This window comes from Lytechinus variegatus, chromosome 16 (assembly GCF_018143015.1).
Source record: "Lytechinus variegatus isolate NC3 chromosome 16, Lvar_3.0, whole genome shotgun sequence".
Taxonomy (NCBI): Eukaryota; Metazoa; Echinodermata; class Echinoidea; order Temnopleuroida; family Toxopneustidae; genus Lytechinus; species Lytechinus variegatus.
The window spans coordinates 410,001-431,735 of NC_054755.1; the positions used below are offsets into that span (position 1 = coordinate 410,001).

Consider the following 21,735-nt stretch of genomic DNA (forward strand, 5'->3'; position numbering starts at 1 on the left):
AGTAGTAATAAATTGTAGTAGTAGTAGTTGTAGTAGTAGTAGTAGTACAGACCCAGTCAGCAATCTTTGAGCTTAATTTACAGTCGAGCAAGAACAAAGGAAATGGTCCAGTGAATCTATTGTTCTCCTGTTGTTCTGGCTTGGTCACTCTATTGTTCTGGACTCAAGTGTAAATTCAAGTGTAAACTATGCTCAAAGATTGCTGACTGCCACTGTAGTAGTAGTAGTAGTAGTAGTAGTAGTAGTAGTAGTAAATCGTCGTAGTATAAGTAAAAAAATATTAGATATATCTATGCATATGTGAAATGAGTAAATAAATATTACTATAACCAGTTTAACTATTTTGTCCAATGTCCACATTTTCTATACCATCCAGGTTCTATGTTGAGTGAATGCAGTGAGTTGGTGCTTCCATTACATTTGCTGTTGAGTTGTGTGGACTATACTCTCAGCAAAGCCCTTCCTTTCACCATCAGAGATACATTCAGTAAGTTATATATAAATAATACCTGTCATCACGGGAATGAGTATGAAATAACACACAAGAATTATACATTTGGAACAGTTAAACATGTTTGGACTATTTTGAAGGTCACATGTGTGGGTAATTATTCTAATGTCCGAGTAAAAGTGTATTGTATGTTTTATAGAATATGTGATGTGGGTCCTTGTTTTGATAATCCATCCTCCTTTCAAACCATGACCGCTCAATAGAACTAGTCATTAGTACCAGTCATTAGCAAATTGGTCTGTTCGGTAAAATAAATAATTGGTATGTCATAGGTTTCAGCCAATCATTTAATATGTTCTATATTTATTGTGACACAAGGTATAACCCTATCTAGGCCGGGTAGATAGTTCTCTCATTCATTACATTGTAAAATGATATCTCACTAACTTTCGAGCTTCTCCACACTATCTAAAGATACAGGTTTCTAATTTTGATTTGAAGATAGTAAGTGACAGAGAGCTTCTTATGCCATTTAGAAGTGCAAATGCATGATCATCAAAAGTGACTCTTGTTTTGCGAAAGGGGATCTACTGTATAACAATTATTTATATGTGGAACTGCACTGGCTTTGACTATGTGATTTGGTTTTAAGTTTTAGTAATTCTGTTATGTAATTACAAAATGAAATAATGTAATCTCTTACCCTCCAAGCATCTCTACGCTATGACAAGGGATCTGAAGATGAAACCAGTGAGGAGCGTCTGAGAGTGGTATGTAAGGAAGGAGGATTAGCAACCGATTCAGAGGATGAGGTTGCCATGGTGAAGAGAAGCATCTTTATTCCATTCATCAATTCCATCTCATCTGACGCTACAGAACAAGATGTGGAAGGATTTCCAAAGGTTAGGAAGAAAATAAGGGTATGATATTTATTAAAAGGTAATTGGATGGCTCAGAAATGTCATATAAACATTCCATGAGTTAGCGCCAACCCGAGAATTCAGTCTGCTCAATTCATTCGCTTATTGGAACTTAAGCTACTACTAGTGCAGCACTATCAGAAGTCAAGATATATTTTGACAAGCAAGAGATGACATGGACACGATAAAACTTTTTAAAGTTAGCAAATTCATTGAATTCATTCAAACGAAGCAAAAGAAATTCTTACCTTCCCAAGTTTATTATATGTCATGATAAATCATTTATCTATCCAATTTATAAATCTACTTGATCAAGTGAGACATGACTAAAATATGGGAGATTACCGCTTGAACATGTTAGATAGTACCACATGCAGTGTGCACATGTGTTTTCTTTACCTTTGTGGCTCTCTCACAATTCATCCTAACATGGATATCCAGAGCTGCCAACCAGTACGTTTTTGCAATCAAAATACGACAGTACGTTTTTTTTTTCAAAATTGTAATTTATTGGGAAAAATCATCTCTATATATTTCTATTTCATAAAACTTGCACAAATATGGTTATTGGATCAACATAATTTTAAGTTACTTGTTTGTTTTTTCATCTGCAAGAACAGTGCGCATTTTAGCTTGGAAGCAGCTTGAGCGCTTGGATGAGTGCGCGCACCACACATTTTATTATGAAATACAGGGGTTTTTTGGGGGAAAAACTTTTTTCTTTTATCACAGAATACTATTTTTAATTCCCAGAGGTTGGCAGGTATAGATATCCCCACACTACCTTTTGCCACACACAGTTCTTCTCAAATGGGCTGGTAACTCCAACTACCTTATATAAGTTACCTTACTAAATGGTTCATTATCGGAAATAATATTTTGCTCCTCACATACTGTATGTAACATTAAAATTGTCTGATAACAAGGAAAAGAAATAAATAAAGATTGCATCGTTGTTTGGAAAGATTTAATGGAGATACATGTAAATGGTTCATGAATGTACATGTTTTTTTAATAAAAAAAAAATCTTGTATCTAGATGGATCATTTGGAGTCAACCTACCAACAGATGTACCAGTCGGCAGGGGACATCAATGAGGTCAACTTCCTGACCTTTGACACTACGCTGACCCCACCAAAGGCTGCCCAACCCAGTGTGCCTCCATCACCGGACTCTACAGTCACAAATCCTCCATTCCTTACACCTGTCGGGTAAGGTGATCTTTGAGCATAGACACATATAGGAGGAGGAGAATGGGGGCGGGGATGGAGTGTGGTGGGGGTGTGGTCAGAGTGTAGTGGGGGTGTGGTCAGCAATGCTTTTAATTATGACTTCTTTAATCAACAATATTTTTCATGTATTGCATTTAATTTATGATATATTGATTGTTCTTTGGTGGATATTTATACTTTATAATGCAGTTTTCTTTTGATGTCAATTGTGATATTTATAAATAGTAAATATTGTAAATTTTCATGCACTTTTTAGGCTGTAATGTGATAATAAAACAAACTGAACTGAACTGAAAAATATGTATATGTAGGCCTATATAGTGACTCACAGACCTGTTCAATAACATGTTCAAATAATATGTATCCTTTTCATACACAGGCTGTTTTTGACAAGCTAAAAACATGCAAGGCGGCTTCTAGTGATGTAGCAGCAATTATTTTTGGCAAAGTAGATTTCAAGTATTTAATTGATTACAAACAGGAGAAAGGAATCCCATGTTACTAGGATCCCAGGAAAGAGAGATGCATGATTTCTAATCAGTTAACACTAATAGGCCTTCTTGTCTGTTAGTCTAATGGGTGCACATTTACCTCATTGGCCCGACTTCACAACGGTGGTTTTGAAAACCCACGGTTGAGTCCATGGTTTATGCAGATGTCCTGTAAAAATTACGCTTGATTTAGCGTGTATCGTGGAGGAGCCGTGGTGTAGTGGTTCTGACTCTCGCCTTGTAAACAGAGGGTCGTGTGTTCGAATCCCACCGCGGTCTGGCGTCCTTTGGCAAGGCGTTAATCCACACTTTGCCACTCTCGACCCAGGTGCTAAATGGGTACCCGGTAGGATGTGAAAGTCATTGAAGCTTGTCCAGTATTGTGTGCGCCTCACAGGCGACTGACTGGAATACTCCCCAGGGAGTGGAGGATGTGCACACATTGTGTGCGGGAATGACAGATTGAATCCGATGACCGGGGTAATAATATATCTGTAAAGCGCTTAGAAACGTCGTTCCGATGGATTAAGCGCTATATAAAAGCGGATTATTATTATCGGGCGGGTGTATATAAAAATGTCCAATGCTGATGTGTGATTTTGTCACATTGCGCCAAAGTGACGCTTGTTGCCATGGTTAGATACGCTATTTTATTCATGAGTCCACTGTCTGAAGAGTGGACTCATGAATAAAAACAGTGGACCCATGAATAGAATAGCATACTTAACCATGGCAACAGGCATCAATTTGGCGCACTGTGACAAAAGCGCGCATCAGCATTGGACATTTGTTATACATGCTCGTGATACGCGCTAAATTAAGCGTAATTTATACAGGAAATCTGCATAACCCATGGACTCAACCATGGGTTTTCAAAACCACCGTTGTGAATTCAGGCCATTGTCTGTTATTGTATATTGCTCATTTCAGTCTGATATGATATCCTTGGGGCCCGTTCCATAAAGCTGTAAGTTACGAATGACTTTATGCATGACTGGTGACCGTTTCTTGTGCTATATGATATATCCATAGTATGTAGCAGACTTATGTATAAGAACATGTTCCATTCCTTCGTAAAGTTGTGCGTAACTTTACGAACAGCTTTATGAAACACCACCCAGGTCCTTGGCATATTTCTTAGCTGCCAATAAGATGTTCAAGCATTTCCAGGAATAAATTCCTGACATGATGTGTACCAATTTCCCTCACTTGGTTTGATGGTGGCATATGCAATTCAGTGCCATGCTGAAGGCATTTGCACTGCAGAGAGATTTGAATCCTGTAACTTGTGATCCAAAATCCTGAGACATATCTACCCGACAACAACATCTCATGATATACCGGTAAATATATACTTACAGGAGAGCTGTGACTACAGTACAAGCCTTGAAATCCCTTCTTACAGGAGCAAGGGACACACCTTCTGATGTGCTTCATAGATACTTTGAAGTGAGTTCGAGTTAAACACTCATCAACTATTATTTGTTCTTTCTATATTTTCAAACTTTTTTAACTTAGAGGATGGATTCTGATCATTAAATCTAGGTTTACCCCTAGTCTAAGCTAGAATTTTACACCATACTTCTATGGAATGCTAGGCTTTCTAACTTACAGCGATGCTATATTTACTATCCCATATTGAACCTCTACTTTAAGATATTGGTATCACAGTTAGCTTTCCATAGATAAATCATAATTTTAGATCAAAGTTAGAGTACAGAATACAGGCTAATAGACCAATGTTCAGAAGATGGGGGCTCCTTACGATAACCAAAACAAAAAAAAAGAATGAAAAAATCAAAAAAATCTTTAAAATTAATATTGTTGTAATGGTCAAATGTTAAGCCTTGATTGATGTTTTATTTTTGATTGAATCAAAACTGATCTGTTTCCAATATACAGGGGTGTTCCATAAACCCAGAGAGTGCTATTGAGCAGAGAGTAGAGAAATTAAAAGAGCTCTTTGTTGGGCACTACGTTGGAGAGGTCGGAGTTCAAGCCTCGGAACTCGCCTGTACCCGCTTCAAACTAGGACTACGCTTCTATTACCGCATCATGGAAACAATGCTTGTTAAGGTAGGTTGGTGGTGGTGACAATGGTGAAGATGATGATGACAGTGATTATGTTGGAAGAGATGGTGGTGGTGATGATGATGAGGAGGAGGATGATGATGATGATGATAGTGATGAGGATGATGATGGTCATGATGATGGTCATGATGATGATCATGATGATGATGATGATGATGATGATGATGATGATGTTGATCGTCATGATGATGATGATGATGATGATGATGATGATAATGATGATGATCATGATGATGATGGTGATGATGCTGATGAATTCTGATAATGCTGGTGATTGTAGTGGTGATGGTGATGATAGTGATGACAAGATAGTGATAGTGATGTTGGTAGCAGTGACTACTTCAAGTTAACGTTATCCACAAAAAAATCATTAACATATCATCAAATAAATATATGAAATTATCTTCTGCATGACAAAATTCTTAATTTATTATTTTTTTTCTCTAATCATGAAACTAAATAAAATAATTTTGGTGTCCTTTCCCTTTAGGAAGAGAAACGTCTGTCTACTTCAGACTTCTCCACCCTTCTCAACAACGATGCATTCCATCGCTCTCTTCTTGCCTGTGCCCTTGAGGTTGTCATGGTTACGTTTGGTTACATAGGTCAGTACAGAATGATGTATTTAATCTTATGGTCAACACTAATTGTAATTCTACGACAAACTTTGTCCTAAGAAGGTATGAACAATTATTGGATTTGTCAGACCCTGTATGGTCAGTTCATACATTGATCATTTCACTGTGCTATGCTATTTTTTTAAATCTTAACATGAATTATGACATATTTTATGAAGAGGTTTTCAGTCATTTTTTGTGACAAAGGTAGCTTATGGAAGCAATTTTTTAAATTATTTTTTTAATTTCTCCTGTGCCCATTTTGTAAAGACCTCGGGTTTGTAGTATTTTTTTCTATTATGATAAATGCCATAATAACTCAGCTCAATAGCCAAACAATATCAAGATTTCCTTCCTTATCTGTAATGGCGAGGTAGAATTGTACAAAATATGTCCCGCTGAAATTATGGCCCTGTTAGATTTTACCATCAGGGTGCTAAAGATAATCCTTTGCAAGAAGTTTCTTTTGATTGAAAATGCTAAATTCTGTTTATTATGTCATCTTTAAAGCTTCGCCAATCAACTCTGGAATGTCAGCGCTTAGCAGTAAGCTTCTCTTTCCTTGGATCCTGGATGTATTTGACCTTCATTCATTTAACTTCATCAAGGTCATTGAAAGCTTTGTCAAGAATGAACCTAGGCTTACTGAGGAAGCAAGGAAGGTGAGTACATGTAGGTTGAATGTCAAAGTGACAAAAATCAGGAAAAAAAACAGATAGGGTACTGTAGGTAAAGATAGCCCCTTTAGGATGTTTGATATTTATCTGTCTACCTTTCATCTTACATCAGTCTATTCATCTATCTTTCTCTATGTCAGCAAAGTGTGTGTCATATGAAATAAAAAACTTTAACTTGTAAATCTTGGTGCCTTAATATTATAAACCCTGCTTTTAAAAAATGTCGCAATATATTGCAGTTCATTAGAGAATGTGCTAATCAAAAGCTCTATATTGTCTCTGTCACCATATCATAATCATCATATGTATCATCCCAAAATAATATATTTTTCCTATTTCTCCAATGTATTATTCCAGCATCTTCAAGGGATAGAAACTCAGATTGTAGAATGCCTTGCCTGGTCTATCAACTCACCTCTCTTCGATGCTCTTAGGAGAGTAAGAGGAATTGAAGTCAATGGATCACTAACACAGGTTGGTTTGGACTCAATATTTGTGGTTTGTGCTTCTTGATTTGATTTGTGAGGTTTTTATGGGGGTTGGGTGGGGTTGATTATTAATTTTAATTCCTTCTTTTTCACGAAGCACAACACTAACACAAGTTGGTTTGGACTCAATATTTGTGGTTTGTGCCTCTTGATTTGATTTGTGAGGTTTGTATGGGGGTTGGGTGGGGTTGATTATTAATTTGAATTTCTTCTTCACAGCACAACACAACACAAGTTGGTTTGGACTCAATATTTGTGGTTTATGCCTCTTGATTTGATTTGTGCTGTTTTTATGGGGGTTGGGGTGGGGTTGAGGTGGGGGTGGGGTTGTTTATTAATTTGAATTCTTTCCTTTTCACAAGGCGCAATATTGATCTTTGTATTACTATTTTTTTATTTTATTTTTTTTGGGAGGGTGCTAGGTTGTTGAATTATGTACACTCAACATTATTAGGTTTTCAATAAATGTTATGAAAATATGCCCGACTTATGAACATGATAAGCAATTATTTCAGTGCATATATCTGATTGCTACTTTGATATCAGAAATTTTAAAAGGGAGAAGAATTATGAGTATTTCATATTCTCTGATATGCAATAAATTGTATGAATATTTGCCTCAAAACATAAAAATAAAGTTGATTTCTATGATGATATCATAATACTTAGTACCAATAAATTTCAGCATTTTCTGTATGTTCTGTTTGATTTCAGAGTCCTAGTTCACATACTTCTGCTGCTGACATGTAAGTATTTATTTGAACATCTTTCTTTTATTGAGCTTTATAGTTTCTCCCTAAAGGGTTTTTGCATTGGAATTTATTAAAGATCTGGTGTATTTTCCTCCTCACATTAATGTTATTATTTTCTTGCATTTTCATTTTACAATATTCAGTTGTAATTTAACTACTTGAAGAAATCATTTTCCTATCTTCCAATGAAAAAGTGTTATGGCAGATATACTTTTTCACTTTTTGCTTGGTTCATATTTCTTTGCCTCAACACTGCATTGAAATATATATGGGTTTTTTCTTACTTTTTGGCTGTTAAAGCCTTTTTTTCTCAAATTATAAATGTTTCTAAACAGTTGAGAAAAACTGCAATTTAGAATTATGTCAATGGTAGCAACCTGATATCATCAGAGGGTCGTGGGTTCGAATACCAGCCATGGCGTAATTTCCTTCAGCAAGAAATTTATCCACATTGTGCTGCACTCTACCCAGGTGAGGTGAAAGGGTGCCTGATATCATCTGAAAGCAGTCTCTTAATCCCTGTGGAAAATTCATCTCAGGCAAGGCACCACCTCTATCCCAACTCTAAAGTAAAACATTTTCTGAGCTACCCTTAACAGAGATGCCAACCAGTACGATTTTGTCGTATTTAGTACGATAAAACAAGTAAAATACGACAGTACGATTTTGGCCATCAAAAATACGATTTCCCGACTTTCTGTCATTGTCCTGTTTTTGTCCCATATATATGTGTGCTATGTATGTATAAGCACAGTTTCAAATTGCCAAGTGCGTCTTTTTTCAGTACCATAAAAAGTGAGCTACGTCTGTCTTTTTTTCCTGTAATACATGTACGCGCGTGCTTCCAGTAGCGGTAACAGTTTTTCCCTACTTCACCATGTGCAATTTCTAATGCACACATTTCCAGTCGGGATATCACAATTCTGTGATTTAGTAATTTGAATTGCACAGGAGATAAATCCCTGTTCACAGTTGTGAATTATAGCTTTTTTATTTCTTTTTTTTTTTTTTAATTATGTGTTTTATTGGTATTCAAAATCACATATAATCACAATATTTACAGGTAATTGGAATGATTTGAAACAGTTCAAATTTTTATTTCTTTCTTGGTGAGGGGTAAATATCAGACAATAAATCATCAAACAAGGCTCCATCTAAAAAAAAATAGGAGGACGCCGTGCACTTGAGTGTGGTACTTGTATGCTGTTAGCTAGCCAGTTTGAGCTCGTGTTCTCTGCCAGAGCTCTGGGTGAGAATTCTATCAGTAATGGCCTAAGTGATGGTGATTTTCTGTTTCAGATAGAGTTTAGATTTCATGTTAATTTTTGAAAACTGTCCAAACACTTTATGATTTCTTCATTGTGATGAATATTTAAGTTATTAATGAATTCATTTTCACAGAACTTAGACTCTCCCAGAATGAAAGGCATTTTCTGTGAAGATCTGCGTTTTCAAATAACTTGTGAAAAACTTAAGGTACATGAACCTACAATACATGTACATTTAAAAATTTACATGTAGCCTGTGGCCATGTGCTGGAATTTGAATAGACTGAGTTAGATATTGATTTAATTTCTTCATTTCTTTAACATAATTTATATGCAATCCAAGTGCACCTTACAGTCATAATCATACACAAACACTCACCCACAACCGTGATTCTAACCATGAAAAAAAAACTTAAATTTTTTTTTTTCGAAATTTATTATTTGATCTGAATTCTCTCTTTTTTTATATGTTTATTTTATTTATTTATTTAGATTTTTTTTGGGGGGGTCATTGTGGTTCATTAAGATGAAAAGTAAATAAGCCCATGTAAAGGGGATGTGGAGTGAGGGTGTCAAAACACACTTAAACATTTAAATCTGATTTCTTAGTTGTTTGAATAAGCCTATTACTTAGCATGCTATTTCTGTACTAATTAAAAAAATTGCAGGAGCTGCGCTTACTGTAAACAAATTTGGAGTGTGGTTCACAGTTATATTCTTTTTTTTAATTGCCCCCGGTTCCTGTAAAAAGTCCGCGAGCTGGGGGAAATTTTAGAAAAAAATTGCCCCCGGCCTGCAGCTGCTTAATTCAAGGCTTGCACTGGTCATGTTGAGTTTTCGTGAAAATCTGATTTTTCACTAAAAAATATGATTTTTTAGGATATTCAGTCAGATTTTTTTTGGTGTCAAGAGGTTGGCATCTCTGCCTTAATGTTAATAATTGTGAGATACTGGACTTTAAGTACGTCCCTTACCTAACCTTCATAATAGGTTCTTATCACCAGTTCGTCCTGGCCACTACTCATCAACTCACCGACCGACAAACGAGGCCACCCCACCCCGCCGTACCCACGCCCCTACCTGCGCCTCCCGACTGGACTACCCATCCCCCAAGTCATCCCGTCTGAGCATCCAGCAGTGTCCTTCCCCTCGAGTAGGGGTGCAGAATTGCCCCTCCCCGCGGCCAAGCCATGTTGGGGTTGGTGGTCAAGACAAGCCAGGGTCAGTAACACTCAATATGTTCTTCAATAAGGTTCTGCAGTTGGCCTACCATAGACTCCATACAATGTGCAACCTTTTGGACATCGGCAGAGATTTGGTAAGATCGCTAATAAAAAAAGTGACTTATCTGATTTGAATGACTTCCTATTTTTGTATGATGCAGTGGGATATATGTTCTAGTATTCAAATTCGGATGTCAGAAATGTTTTATTGATGTTTTTTGTTTTATGAAAAAATATTGTTTTTTAAGAATCAGGAAAAGAATTTTTATGATGCTGCAAGCTCAATTGTTTTAAAAGAGCATGCATGTAGTTGATGCAGTATGACAAGCGCTATAATGGGGTAGTAATAATTGAATGCATTGTAGTGTGTGTTATGTTGAAAAAATTTCAGGCAAATTAATTTTTAAAAATTGTATTATTTTCCCTTGGGTTATATTTGTATTAAATAATGAGCCAATCTGTTTTCAATGTCTAATATCTATTTTCTGTTATTAGAATCGGTTAATGTGGATGTGTGTGGAGCACTGTATCACCAATAAACCTTGGCTCTTACAAGGAAGACATCTTGATCAGGTATTTCACATTTTTATGTTGGAAATTAAGATAGTAACTCTTAAGGCATACATATAAACATATAAATTAGAGTTATAAATACCTGCGCCAATATAGGCTTTGAGTGAAGGCGCTGACATTGATTAGATTAAAATAATTTTTCATAAAAGAATCTTTTAATCTGAGAGAGAGAAAAAATATTAATAAGATTCCTTCTTCCTGCCATAACATTCCAGTTGAAGGGAGTGGAATTTTTAAATTGCCTCATTATTCAAAAAGTTATTGTGTTTATTTATCTTATCCTCTTCAGTCATTCTAAATATATTTGAAAAGCTGTCCTATGTGTCATAATTTATCTTAATACCCTATTTAACTTTCATCATGTATGATTGGATATTTTTCCTCTTATATTATTATGTTAAATTGCTAAGTGCCTTGAGCATTCATTGTATTAACTGTCAATAGTGATTTCATTGATACGTAAAGAGGAATCCAGCATTGGTCATAATATGTTGTGTTAAAACAGAATGGGGAAAGTTTGAAAGAAATTGGACAAGCAATATGAAAGTTATAGTTGTTTTAAAATTGAGATCCCTAAGACTATGAAGATTTCAAATTGGCAAATGGGTAAGTAAATTATGACATGGGGCAAGGACAACTTTCCCATATGCCATGTACTTTATAAAACTTTGGGAAAAATGACATTTTAGCCATAATATGTATTGGAGTACATGTAAGAGTAGTCCTTGCCTTACATCACTATGACATCCCATATGCGGCCAAGTTGAAGTCTCCATGGGTATAGTGATTACCAATATTTACAACTTTTAAAAATGCATAACTTTCTTGTTGTTTGTCCAATATTGTTCAAATTTTCACCTATCAACTTGTCTGATTTTTCTTTTCCTTATAAAAACAAGTTTTTATTTGGGTTGGATTCCCCTTTAAGTCACCGTTCAAATGTCATTTATGGTCAATGAACGTGATATTATGTTATTATATGAATGGTGTGTTTGTGAATGATTATTTTATAGTGGTTAGTAGTTTTTAAAGTCAGCACTGCTGCTATATTAAATCGCATAATGCAGGCGAGACTGCCAGAGGCGTTCCACTGGTTTCCTTTTATTACCCCAAGTATAAACCATAAACAGAACACAATGTGCTTTATAGAAACACCAGTAGTGAGCTCCTTATAAATGTTATATATTATTGTTATTATTAGATCATCATGTGTTCCATGTATGGTATCTGCAAAGTGAGAGACTGCGAACGGAAATTCAAGGAAATTGTGAACATGTACAGAGGTCTGCCACATGCCCTCTCACAGGTATTTGATTTCCTTTTTCTCTTTTTTAAATATTTTATTGTATGAAATATCAGATATTTTTTAATGATAATAAAATAATACTCTGGACAATAATCTGGGACTTGGTTTGATACCTGATGGAATACAATATTATTATTATTATAAAAATATCAAAAATACTCATTTATCATAGAATATCTATGAAATTTTATATAAGAAAGTATTGTGGATGGCAATCCTTTGCTCCCTCATTTGCATACTAACCATGATGTACACATAACTATTTTGTGAAAATGCCCTAACTTTCTTATGTACGTCTGATTTTGAAGATATTTTCAGTGCTATGCTGGGCCGATTTTTCTCTTCATATGCAAATCAACTTGTTGAGGACGGACTTGGCCGTTAATTCATGAGTCATTGAGCAATTCTTTTCTGTTCTCATTTTGGTCTGCAGACGTACAAGAATGTATACATGGGTGAAGGGAGAGATTCAATCATTGCATTCTACAATCAAGTCTTCATTCCAAACACCAGAGAATATATCCATAAATTCCAGCTCAATATCTCTGTAAGTATACTCTAAAAGATCTCATTCATTGCCATATGAAGAAAATATACGTAGAGGTGAATTTGCTTAAATCAAATCTTTGGGAAAAAGAAGTCTGGTCGGCATTTCATTTAAAAATCATCAAAACAGCTTCTCTTTGATATTGATTGGCAGAAAATCACTGTTCCTATGGTAACTGTTGGATAGAGCAAGACTTTTTCAGTTTATAACATCTGACGACATCCGTTCATGAAATGCTCTCCGGGTTGACTTGCAAAAGAGTCGACTAAGAAGAATTTAGGTGATTATTCAACTTGTAGAAGATAGACTTAAGCAGAGTCTAATATGGTATATAAACAGAATTTTCATGATCTATTCCATCTTCTTGGTCAGAGGTTTCAAGGGTTATGAAATTAACCTGTGGCATATGTAGATAAAAGTGAAATGAATGAAATGAAAAATGAACCTGTAACATATGCAAATCTTAGTGTAATGGGCACATGAATAAGTCACAGGATAAGTAAGAAAAACTTGTTTTGGGCAAAGGTCACTCAATTTTCCCTTGTAGCTATGGTTAAAACCAGAATTTGCATGAAACCAGGATTGACTAGATTAACTTGATAGAGTGTGAAGTGTCTTTGTCTCAGTCCATGCATGAAATCCTGCACTCTGACGTCATACCAAAAGTACTATCCTTCACTCTGATGTCAGAGTGCAGGATAGTGCGAGGTCTGGAATTTTCTAGAATTTAGATAAAATATAGCATTTGAGGCAACTCAGTAACATGGGGGTTGTATAAAACAATACACGCATTCTTGTGCATAGAGGACCTAAGTAATGAACTCTGTGCTCTACTCACCAAATGGATATAACACATTCGGTCCTGTGGACCTCGGTGCAGTATATCCATTGACTCTTCTCGCACATCGTTCATTATGTGGCCCTGCATGCAAGCGCTCACATGCATTATTTGTATATTATGTTCTCATGTAATATTGTTTGATTTGTTATACAGCCTGCCAATCTGTCTCCAGTACCATCCCGTTGTCAAGCAGTAGCTTCACATGCCACGCCCATTTATCAGTAAGTTCAACAATACATTATGATGATGTTGTGTTTTCTACCAAGATGTGAATGTTCTTAATGTTAAAATACAAATCTTGGGAAAAACCCAAAGTCTATTTTTTTTATCTTTTAGGGAAATTTCATGCATTTTCATATCAAAATGAAAATTAGGTTGTCTCTGAGTTCCAATAAAATTTTTAAAGAAACGGGTCTTACAGATATTGTAAGGTGGGTTGGGCTGCATTGAGGACTAAATTGCTTGGTGCCCTCTACATCTTTACTATCATTCTTATGTTTTCAGAGTACCAGGTGCTTCTAATTTTTACATCTCACCGATGAAAGACTCTCCGTTTAAGAGCCCTCAACCGGTCAGCTCAGTATCATCACCAAGTCAAATGACTCCAAGAACAAGGTTAGCTTGACTTCAATCTCCTTCCAACCCTCTTCTTTCCCCCCCCCCCCCTAACCCCCCACCACCCTAACTCCCCCTTCCCCAGCAAGGTTTTTGCCACATTGCATTTGTACTGATATTCATGGATATTTCTTCCCTAGGTAGCTATCCATGAAATCCATTGTAATTCAAATACTTCAATGTTTGAAATAGATTTTGCTTACCTGCTGCTAGTTCTGGCTATCCTCTGGTAACTATTAACTAATTGGTTACAGCTATAAAGGGAAGGCAACCATCATAGTAGGTGACCATTAGAGTGATTATAAAGATTTAATAATTGTCCTATTGTTATCCTCATCATCTTCACTGTCATCAGCAGCATGTTCATAAGATTATCATTACTACTTAGTTATTTTAAAGTTAATAGCCTTTCTAAGTATTAAAACTGGTAGCATTTTATGAAACATGAAAATTATTAGATTTCTGTCATTCTGTCTCTCACTCTGTATATCTTCTCATTATACAAGAGTCCATCTGTACTTGCTTATCCCTCTTCAAGAATCTCTTTTTCTTTATCCCTTGATCTGTTGCTTTTATTGCAGGACGCTGTACAGCTTTGGGGAGACATTGAGTGTAAGTAATGAAAATAATAATAAAAAATGAGATTTGTATAGCACACTTTCCATCTTGATTAAATACTCAAGGTGCTTCAGAGCAGAACAACAAAAACTATTTACATATAATACATGTCTGAGCAATAAGTCAATGTCTATCAAAAAACACTCTTATACAGGTATGTTTTCAGGTTGCCCTTGAAGGTGGTCACTGAAGTCTGGGTTTTCAAACTCTGTGGGAGAGAATTCCACAGGCTAGGCCCAGCATCATCAAAGGCCTGTTCCCCGCATGACTTCTTAGCAACTGGAATTTGTAAGAGATTAGATAATGAGGATCGTAAATTTCTTAAGGGCTGGTAATTATGCATCAAAGACTTATTGTAACTGGGGGAAGTTCCATTGACGATATGAAAAAATTCAAAAGAAGGATTTTAAAGACTATGCGTTCCTTCAGGGGCAACCAGAAAAGAGTTTTCAATATAGAGGTGATGTGGCTTCACTTGCTAAATAGAGTTACAATACGTATATTATGAAATGTAATATTGACCTTCTTTTATCATTCAGACAACATTAGATTGCGTCAAGTCCATTTGCAATTTGATCGCATTTTGAAAAGGTCATTTGAGTGTCAGTTCGATGATTAGGTTCTGGAGTCAAACTCAAGAATGAGATGCAATTATTGTACATGACACAGTGAACAGGCTTGGGGAAAAAACAATATATATTGGTTTTGACTATTCCATGACTTCATATACAGGCAGAAGGTGGAGGAAGAGCTAGGCTTTCATATGAGCAAATTGACTTTTGACATACTAGTATATCATCTCTTTTGGATCATTACAGAGTACCCTATTGATTTATGTTTTGAGGAAAATTGCCATATTTGTATCAAATAATCATATATTTCCTCATAATCCTTTTACTTGAAGAGAAATATTTTTTTCTGTTTTTCTTTGTTAAAAAAAATCCAGTCTGAAAGATTGCGAGAGTTCAACCAGCAGGTAGCGAGACCAGATAGGTCACCAAGGCCGTCAAGTAAGAGATTGAAACTGGAAGAACTGGATGGACCGGCAGAAAATGGAGATGGACCATCTCATCAAGAACATGGGTAATTGGAATTAGTTTTTAGTGGTGTTCATGGTGGTGATGGTGAGAGTGGTGGTGTTGATGTTGGTGTGTTGGTGGTGATGATGATGATGGTGGCGGTGGTGGTGGTGGTGATGGTGGTGGTGGTGATGATGATGATGATGATGAAAATGATGGTGGTGGTGGTGATGGTGGTGATGATGATGATGATGATGATGATGAAAATGATGGTGGTGGTGGTGATGGTGGTGATGATGTTGGTGTTGATGATGATGATGATGACGACAACGATGGTGACAGTGGGTGGAAGCCGTGATAATGATGATGATGAGACAGCCCATCTCATAAAGAACATGAAAACTTTGATTCATTGTTAGAAACAATGGTGGTACTTCTGCTGGAGATGATGATGGTAGTGGTAACATTGCCTAATATTTGTCTTGTAATAAGGTTTATCAACTTTGAATCTATGACCTCTTGTATGGCTTTAAGTCTACAGTCTAGTTCATAAACTTTCCTTAATGAAAATTGTCTCTTCCATTTTGATCTTAAACAGTTGAATTAGATCATTTTTTTATCTCTGATATTCTAGTGTTGGTCGTGCTTTGTGTCTCTTGATGACTGACAAAGTATTTCACAAAACAAATGAGTTATTTTCACAAAGGCTCGTAGCCAATCAGGTGCAAGGATTTCTGTAGCTTATAACAATTGTCTATGTAAACCACTCCCTATTTGTTTCATGAATTGATCCCTTTGTTTTGATATTTTTTTATAATATTTTAGGTGATATATGCATTTTATATGTTTCCATTATTTTTTATAGTGATGATGAAATGGATTCAAGCATTATTCAGAGAGGACAGGGTGATCAAGTGATGTCATCGATGCAAAGGAGAATCTCACAGTTTGGTAAGAGAATTTTTATGATAGCGTTTACTTGTATAGAGTATTGATAAGAAGGAGAATGAAATCTTTGGAACAAGATAGTTTGTGTGAAAACAGAAAAATCCAAGAAACAGATGAACAAAAGTTTGAGAAAAATCGGGCAAATAATAAGTTATGAGCATTTGAATATTGCGATCACTAATGCTATGGAGATCCTCACATTGACAATGTGACAAAGATGTGTGATGTCACTTGTGAACAACTCTCCCCCTTACTTTAGTATATATTTCACTTAAATTGTCTCTTTTTTCACATCTATCAGTAGATCATACTACAGTAGAGCATGTAATACAGATCTTCAAATACATCATGGATAAGAGTTTGTATCACCATAAGAAAAAGCAAAGAGACTTTTTGGGGGTATTTTATTGTCCATCAAAAGGAAAGTTGTTCACATGTGACATCACACATCCTTGTCGCATTGCCAATAAGAGGATCTCCATAGCATTAGTGATTGCAATATTCAAGTGCTCATAACTTTCTAATTATTTGCCCGATTTTTCTCAGAATTTATTTGTTCTAATTCTTTGATTTTTCTGTTTCAACACAAGCCTACTTGTTCCAAATGTTTCATTCCCCTTTAATGATATATGGTATTTAGATTATGCACATATCCTTATGGATGGAAGTCAGTGCCGTGCCTGGGATTAAAAGTCACAAATATTGACTCCATTTATCTCCCTATTATGTATGAAGATATATGATTATAACACTTCAGCACATTTGCTCTATGGCGGCTGTACGGCGAGTCAAAATCAGCCGTTTTATTCATTGTTATTCAAACCACCTTTATTTAGCTGTTACAAAAAATGTTAAACAGCTGTTTTCGAATCGCTGTAAGGCCACTGTTGAGCAAATGTGAATGACGTATTAATTAAACACACGAGGTTTAGTAAAAGGAAGCCTTAACTCTCAGTTGCAACCTGCTTGGTAGAACATATCGAATGTCACTTTTCTCAAAATCAATTTGTTTGATTTGCAATACAAAGGTTGGCAATGACCAATTAAGATCTATGTTACATGACTTCTTCGTTCAAATCATTGACCAACAACCAATCAGGAGTGTTCTTTTATGTTTACAAACCGTTTGTATTATGGGACTGTTTGTCAATCTTTAGTTTCATTTTTTTTCATCTCCAGCTTCTGATTCAAGGATGATTCCCAAACCATCGTCCACCAGTGATACAGATCAGACCAACGGGAATACAACAGAATAGAACAATCATCCTTTTATTCTACTCATTCATGAGACAAACACCAAAGAAAATCAAAGTTGATATTCAGGTAATGTGAAGAGATCAATTATGATGTTGCATGGATAATCATTTTTATCATTCATTGATGATTTCTGATACTTTAAAATACCCTGAGACATTAATTAGAGCAAGTGCAAATAATGATGACTTGCTTAAATCTAATGAATAGGTAAAAGACATCTATCTCCTGGGCTCTGAAACAAAGGCTTTGTAATCAGTCGCTAAATAACCAATGAATGTTATTGTTTCACATGCATTTGGTTCAAAACACTGACAAGGAACCAATCGGAATGGGGCTTCTATTTGCTATTCAGGGGGTGGGTCATTAGGATATTGACTTTGCTCAAGTACAACTTCATTATATTCTATTGTAGGTTGGTGAACAAGGTCTGTGATAGTTCAGTGGTATGTATTGAGGCAACAGGTTCAAATCTTATTCATTAAGTCAGTGTACTCTAATTCCTCTGAGATGATCTTAGCCCTCTGTCACCTCAAAGAATACAACAAAAAAGTTTTTCTTGTTCCATTTTAATGTTTCTAATATATTCCATCCACCTTTACCCTCTATTTATAACCCATTATAAAGTGTCTTCCTGTTTTGATATATTGAATATATTGTATAGAAGTGTTGAATATTTAAAAACTGTTTTGTGATATGAAATGATGAAATCGGCTTTAATCAAAGTGAATGGTTACCAGTCAATAATTTATATCCCATGATCAGATAATAATTGGTTATAAATGAACCATTATTAACCAGTTATAGTTTTGTAGGATGAGGGTAATTCATCAGATAACAAGCCACCACATCTCTGCTTTATAAAAGTTAATACTGTAGTAAACATCATTTTAGTAAATAAAGAGGCGTTAATAGGAGAAATTATAATTCTAAACAGATTTTCGGCATTGTCTTTGGCTATGTGTTTAAGATCGCTTACTCGATCTGTAATGAAAATCATAAGTCAGAAAAAATTGGAACTAGTGGGATTTGAAACTGTCATCTACTGCTTTCCAGGCAGCGACTTCACCACCAGGCTATTCTGGTCCACGGCCAAGTCACGATGAACTGGAATTCAAATACCCTCGATCCTCTTCTTTCTGACTCATTATGTAAATGCAGTCCACCTTTGACAATGGATAGTAAATAAAGCCTCTTTATTACTATCTATTATCCACAGCGGACATAACAGTTCTAGCATGCCTTTTTTTTATCAGAAAGTTATTTGACAAACCATCCTCATCTCAATCCATGACCGGTCAATATTACCAGTCATTAGCTAAAATAAATTACTGGTCATGTGATACATTTCAGCCAATCATTTGATGAGAATTCATATCACCATTTTATAATCATAAAGGATTCTCAGATACATGGCTTGACATGTTTAATGTCTTGCTTTCTGAGGTAAATTTACAGCAAATTATGTGATATAAAAGGTGTGGCTGAAGATCATTTCATTTGATCTTGTTTTATTTACAAGTTGTTTAAAAAAAAAGTGGCTACTCTTTGATTTTTGTGGGGTTTTTTTTTCTTCCAATTTATTTTTGTAACCTATTTTAAAGGTGCCACTTTATTGCAAGTAAAATAAGTTAGCTCTGTTGAGTGCATATCATCTTCTTCAAATAAGAAAAAGATCCATGAATATAATTGATTGCCCATGTAACCTAAATGTATTACAGAATCATATCCTGTATACATACATTGAAATAAATCCATGATTTTAATTTACCTCTGATATGTAAAAGAAATTACACAGCAAAGAAAAATTATTAATATCTTGCCTTTCCTTACTTTAAGTTTTGTTTGTGTTTTTATTGTGGCACGAAATTTCTTATACCTGAATATTTGTGATAATATAATTGGGTCAACCCATCAAATACTGTGATCTCTATTTCTCAATTTCATTGATTAGTACTGGGACCATGTAGGTCTCTAGTAGGGAAGGGATTTCATTCTTATTCTTTGTCATGTTTAGTTGACAAATTAAAGTGTGCGAAACTTTATTTCAAAAGCAACAAATGCTGCATTTTGTTACTCTTTCACAATTGGTTATCAAAGTAAACTTTACATATGCATTGAGATGTTACTATTTCAATATTCTGTTACTTTACATTACATTTTTTAAAGTTATAGTGCTTTGAACTTCTATTTTAGCAAATTTTTAAATGACTGTAGAACTTATTTGTATATAGTTTTGATATGTGTATTTTCAGTATTGTTTTGAAAGTTTTGAATTGCCAATCTATGACATTCCAACATAAAGATTTACAATTAATTTGCATTTTTGAATGGTTAGTTTTAATGTGATATTATGTATGTTTTTGTGGAGACATACATGAATTTTGCTTTGTCTATTTTATAGACCCCATGCTAAACATGAAAACTTAGACTGCATTGTGTAATATACAAGGACATTCTTTTGCAATGTAGTTGTGATCACACACTCAACACATTCTTGAAGAAAGAACCATAATTTCCAAATAAAGTTATTATGCAGTGGCTTTATTTAAGCTGTAATCTGATCTACATTCTTGTTAAAATTGTGTTGTTTCATTTTTATGTAATCCTAATAAATATTGAATAACTTACTTTTTTATCATCTGAAATCATGAAAGAAGAACTTTCATGATCGTATCTGAAATCTCTATTTGAAATTTGGCTGAAGTAATCTTACCTATATATCCCTAGACAATGAGAGAAGAAAATTAATTTAGAATTTTTTTTTTTTGGCGTGCAGATCAGACTTGCATAGGCTTCTGCGTGTAATATGTGCGAGATACTGTCAATGCAGGCGACCTGCGGGTAGCAAATGATAGTCGCATACAAAGTGTGCAAGGAAGAATGTGGCAGAGCAGTCCGCAAGTTACAACATTCTTTTACATATAAAGAGTTCTCTACATGAATTGGGAGACTGGTTTAAGACATGATGGTTGCCATCATTGTCATGTTTCATTAATACAGTTTTGTTGGATTTGAGGTTTTAACAACTTAGCAACGATATGGTATTGCCTGACATTTCACCTTCTCTGGTTGCTGTATGAACCTTTAAAATGAATTTTATTTCCTCTTGAATTGTCTTGCTTGATCTCCTGAGAAGTTGATGAAACACTTCAATAGTCATCATGATCTTTTGTATCTTTTGCCAATTTTTATATCAAATGCAGCCAACTTTGCCTCTAAAAGAGTCAAATCACGAGAACTTAAGAAATTTCACTGAGAAGAGGCGTATGACACATATTTTGCAAAACATGGTCTAAAATTTGCTTCATCTTAAGTGATTATTTGACTTATGGAAGGTACACCTATGCAAGCTTGTTAAAATGCACAGGCATCAAATTGAAATACTTTGACTCTGTGAAGATCAGTAAATCATTTTTGTTTTGTTTTCTGGGGCTTAATAGCTAACTGTAATGTTTGTCAGTAGTATCCTACTGATGATATATATATATGTAATGTTCATGTCTTGGTACTTTGCCTTGATGTGTTTACTTGTACTTGTTTTTGACGTAAGCACAATAAATCTGTAACATGTGTTTCTTAATTGTGCATTCGATGTGTTTTATTTCCAAGAGTATGGCATACATAATAGTGTGGTACGGTATGTCACTGACAGAGCTCCCGTAGGACTAGCGTGCCAAAATTGATTTTTTGGTTGTTTTGGCTTCAATAGGGTCCCCTTAGACCAAAAACGATGGGGGTCAAATTTTCAGACCCCTCCTTCCCTTTGTGGGGGGTCCTTTTTGGCGCCATATTGGCCTGTAC

The 21,735-nt window shown here is 35.3% G+C and overlaps 1 protein-coding gene across 1 annotated transcript in view; it reads left to right on the forward strand.

Annotated features, from left to right (window-relative positions):
- LOC121429509 (retinoblastoma-associated protein-like) overlaps positions 1-21,514 on the forward strand; it is a 31,612-nt gene extending 10,098 nt beyond the window's left edge. The window contains exons 7-25 of the mRNA XM_041626569.1: positions 377-487; positions 1,163-1,353; positions 2,410-2,582; positions 4,456-4,543; positions 4,997-5,170; positions 5,676-5,790; positions 6,313-6,464; positions 6,837-6,953; positions 7,682-7,713; positions 9,978-10,305; positions 10,706-10,783; positions 11,985-12,089; positions 12,523-12,636; positions 13,631-13,698; positions 13,982-14,092; positions 14,674-14,704; positions 15,657-15,793; positions 16,595-16,680; positions 17,857-21,514. Of these exons, the coding sequence (XP_041482503.1) occupies positions 377-487; positions 1,163-1,353; positions 2,410-2,582; positions 4,456-4,543; positions 4,997-5,170; positions 5,676-5,790; positions 6,313-6,464; positions 6,837-6,953; positions 7,682-7,713; positions 9,978-10,305; positions 10,706-10,783; positions 11,985-12,089; positions 12,523-12,636; positions 13,631-13,698; positions 13,982-14,092; positions 14,674-14,704; positions 15,657-15,793; positions 16,595-16,680; positions 17,857-17,933 (2,288 nt within the window). The 3' untranslated portion in view covers positions 17,934-21,514. The remainder of the gene's footprint in view (positions 1-376; positions 488-1,162; positions 1,354-2,409; positions 2,583-4,455; positions 4,544-4,996; positions 5,171-5,675; positions 5,791-6,312; positions 6,465-6,836; positions 6,954-7,681; positions 7,714-9,977; positions 10,306-10,705; positions 10,784-11,984; positions 12,090-12,522; positions 12,637-13,630; positions 13,699-13,981; positions 14,093-14,673; positions 14,705-15,656; positions 15,794-16,594; positions 16,681-17,856) is intronic.
- Positions 21,515-21,735: the final 221 nt, after the last annotated feature.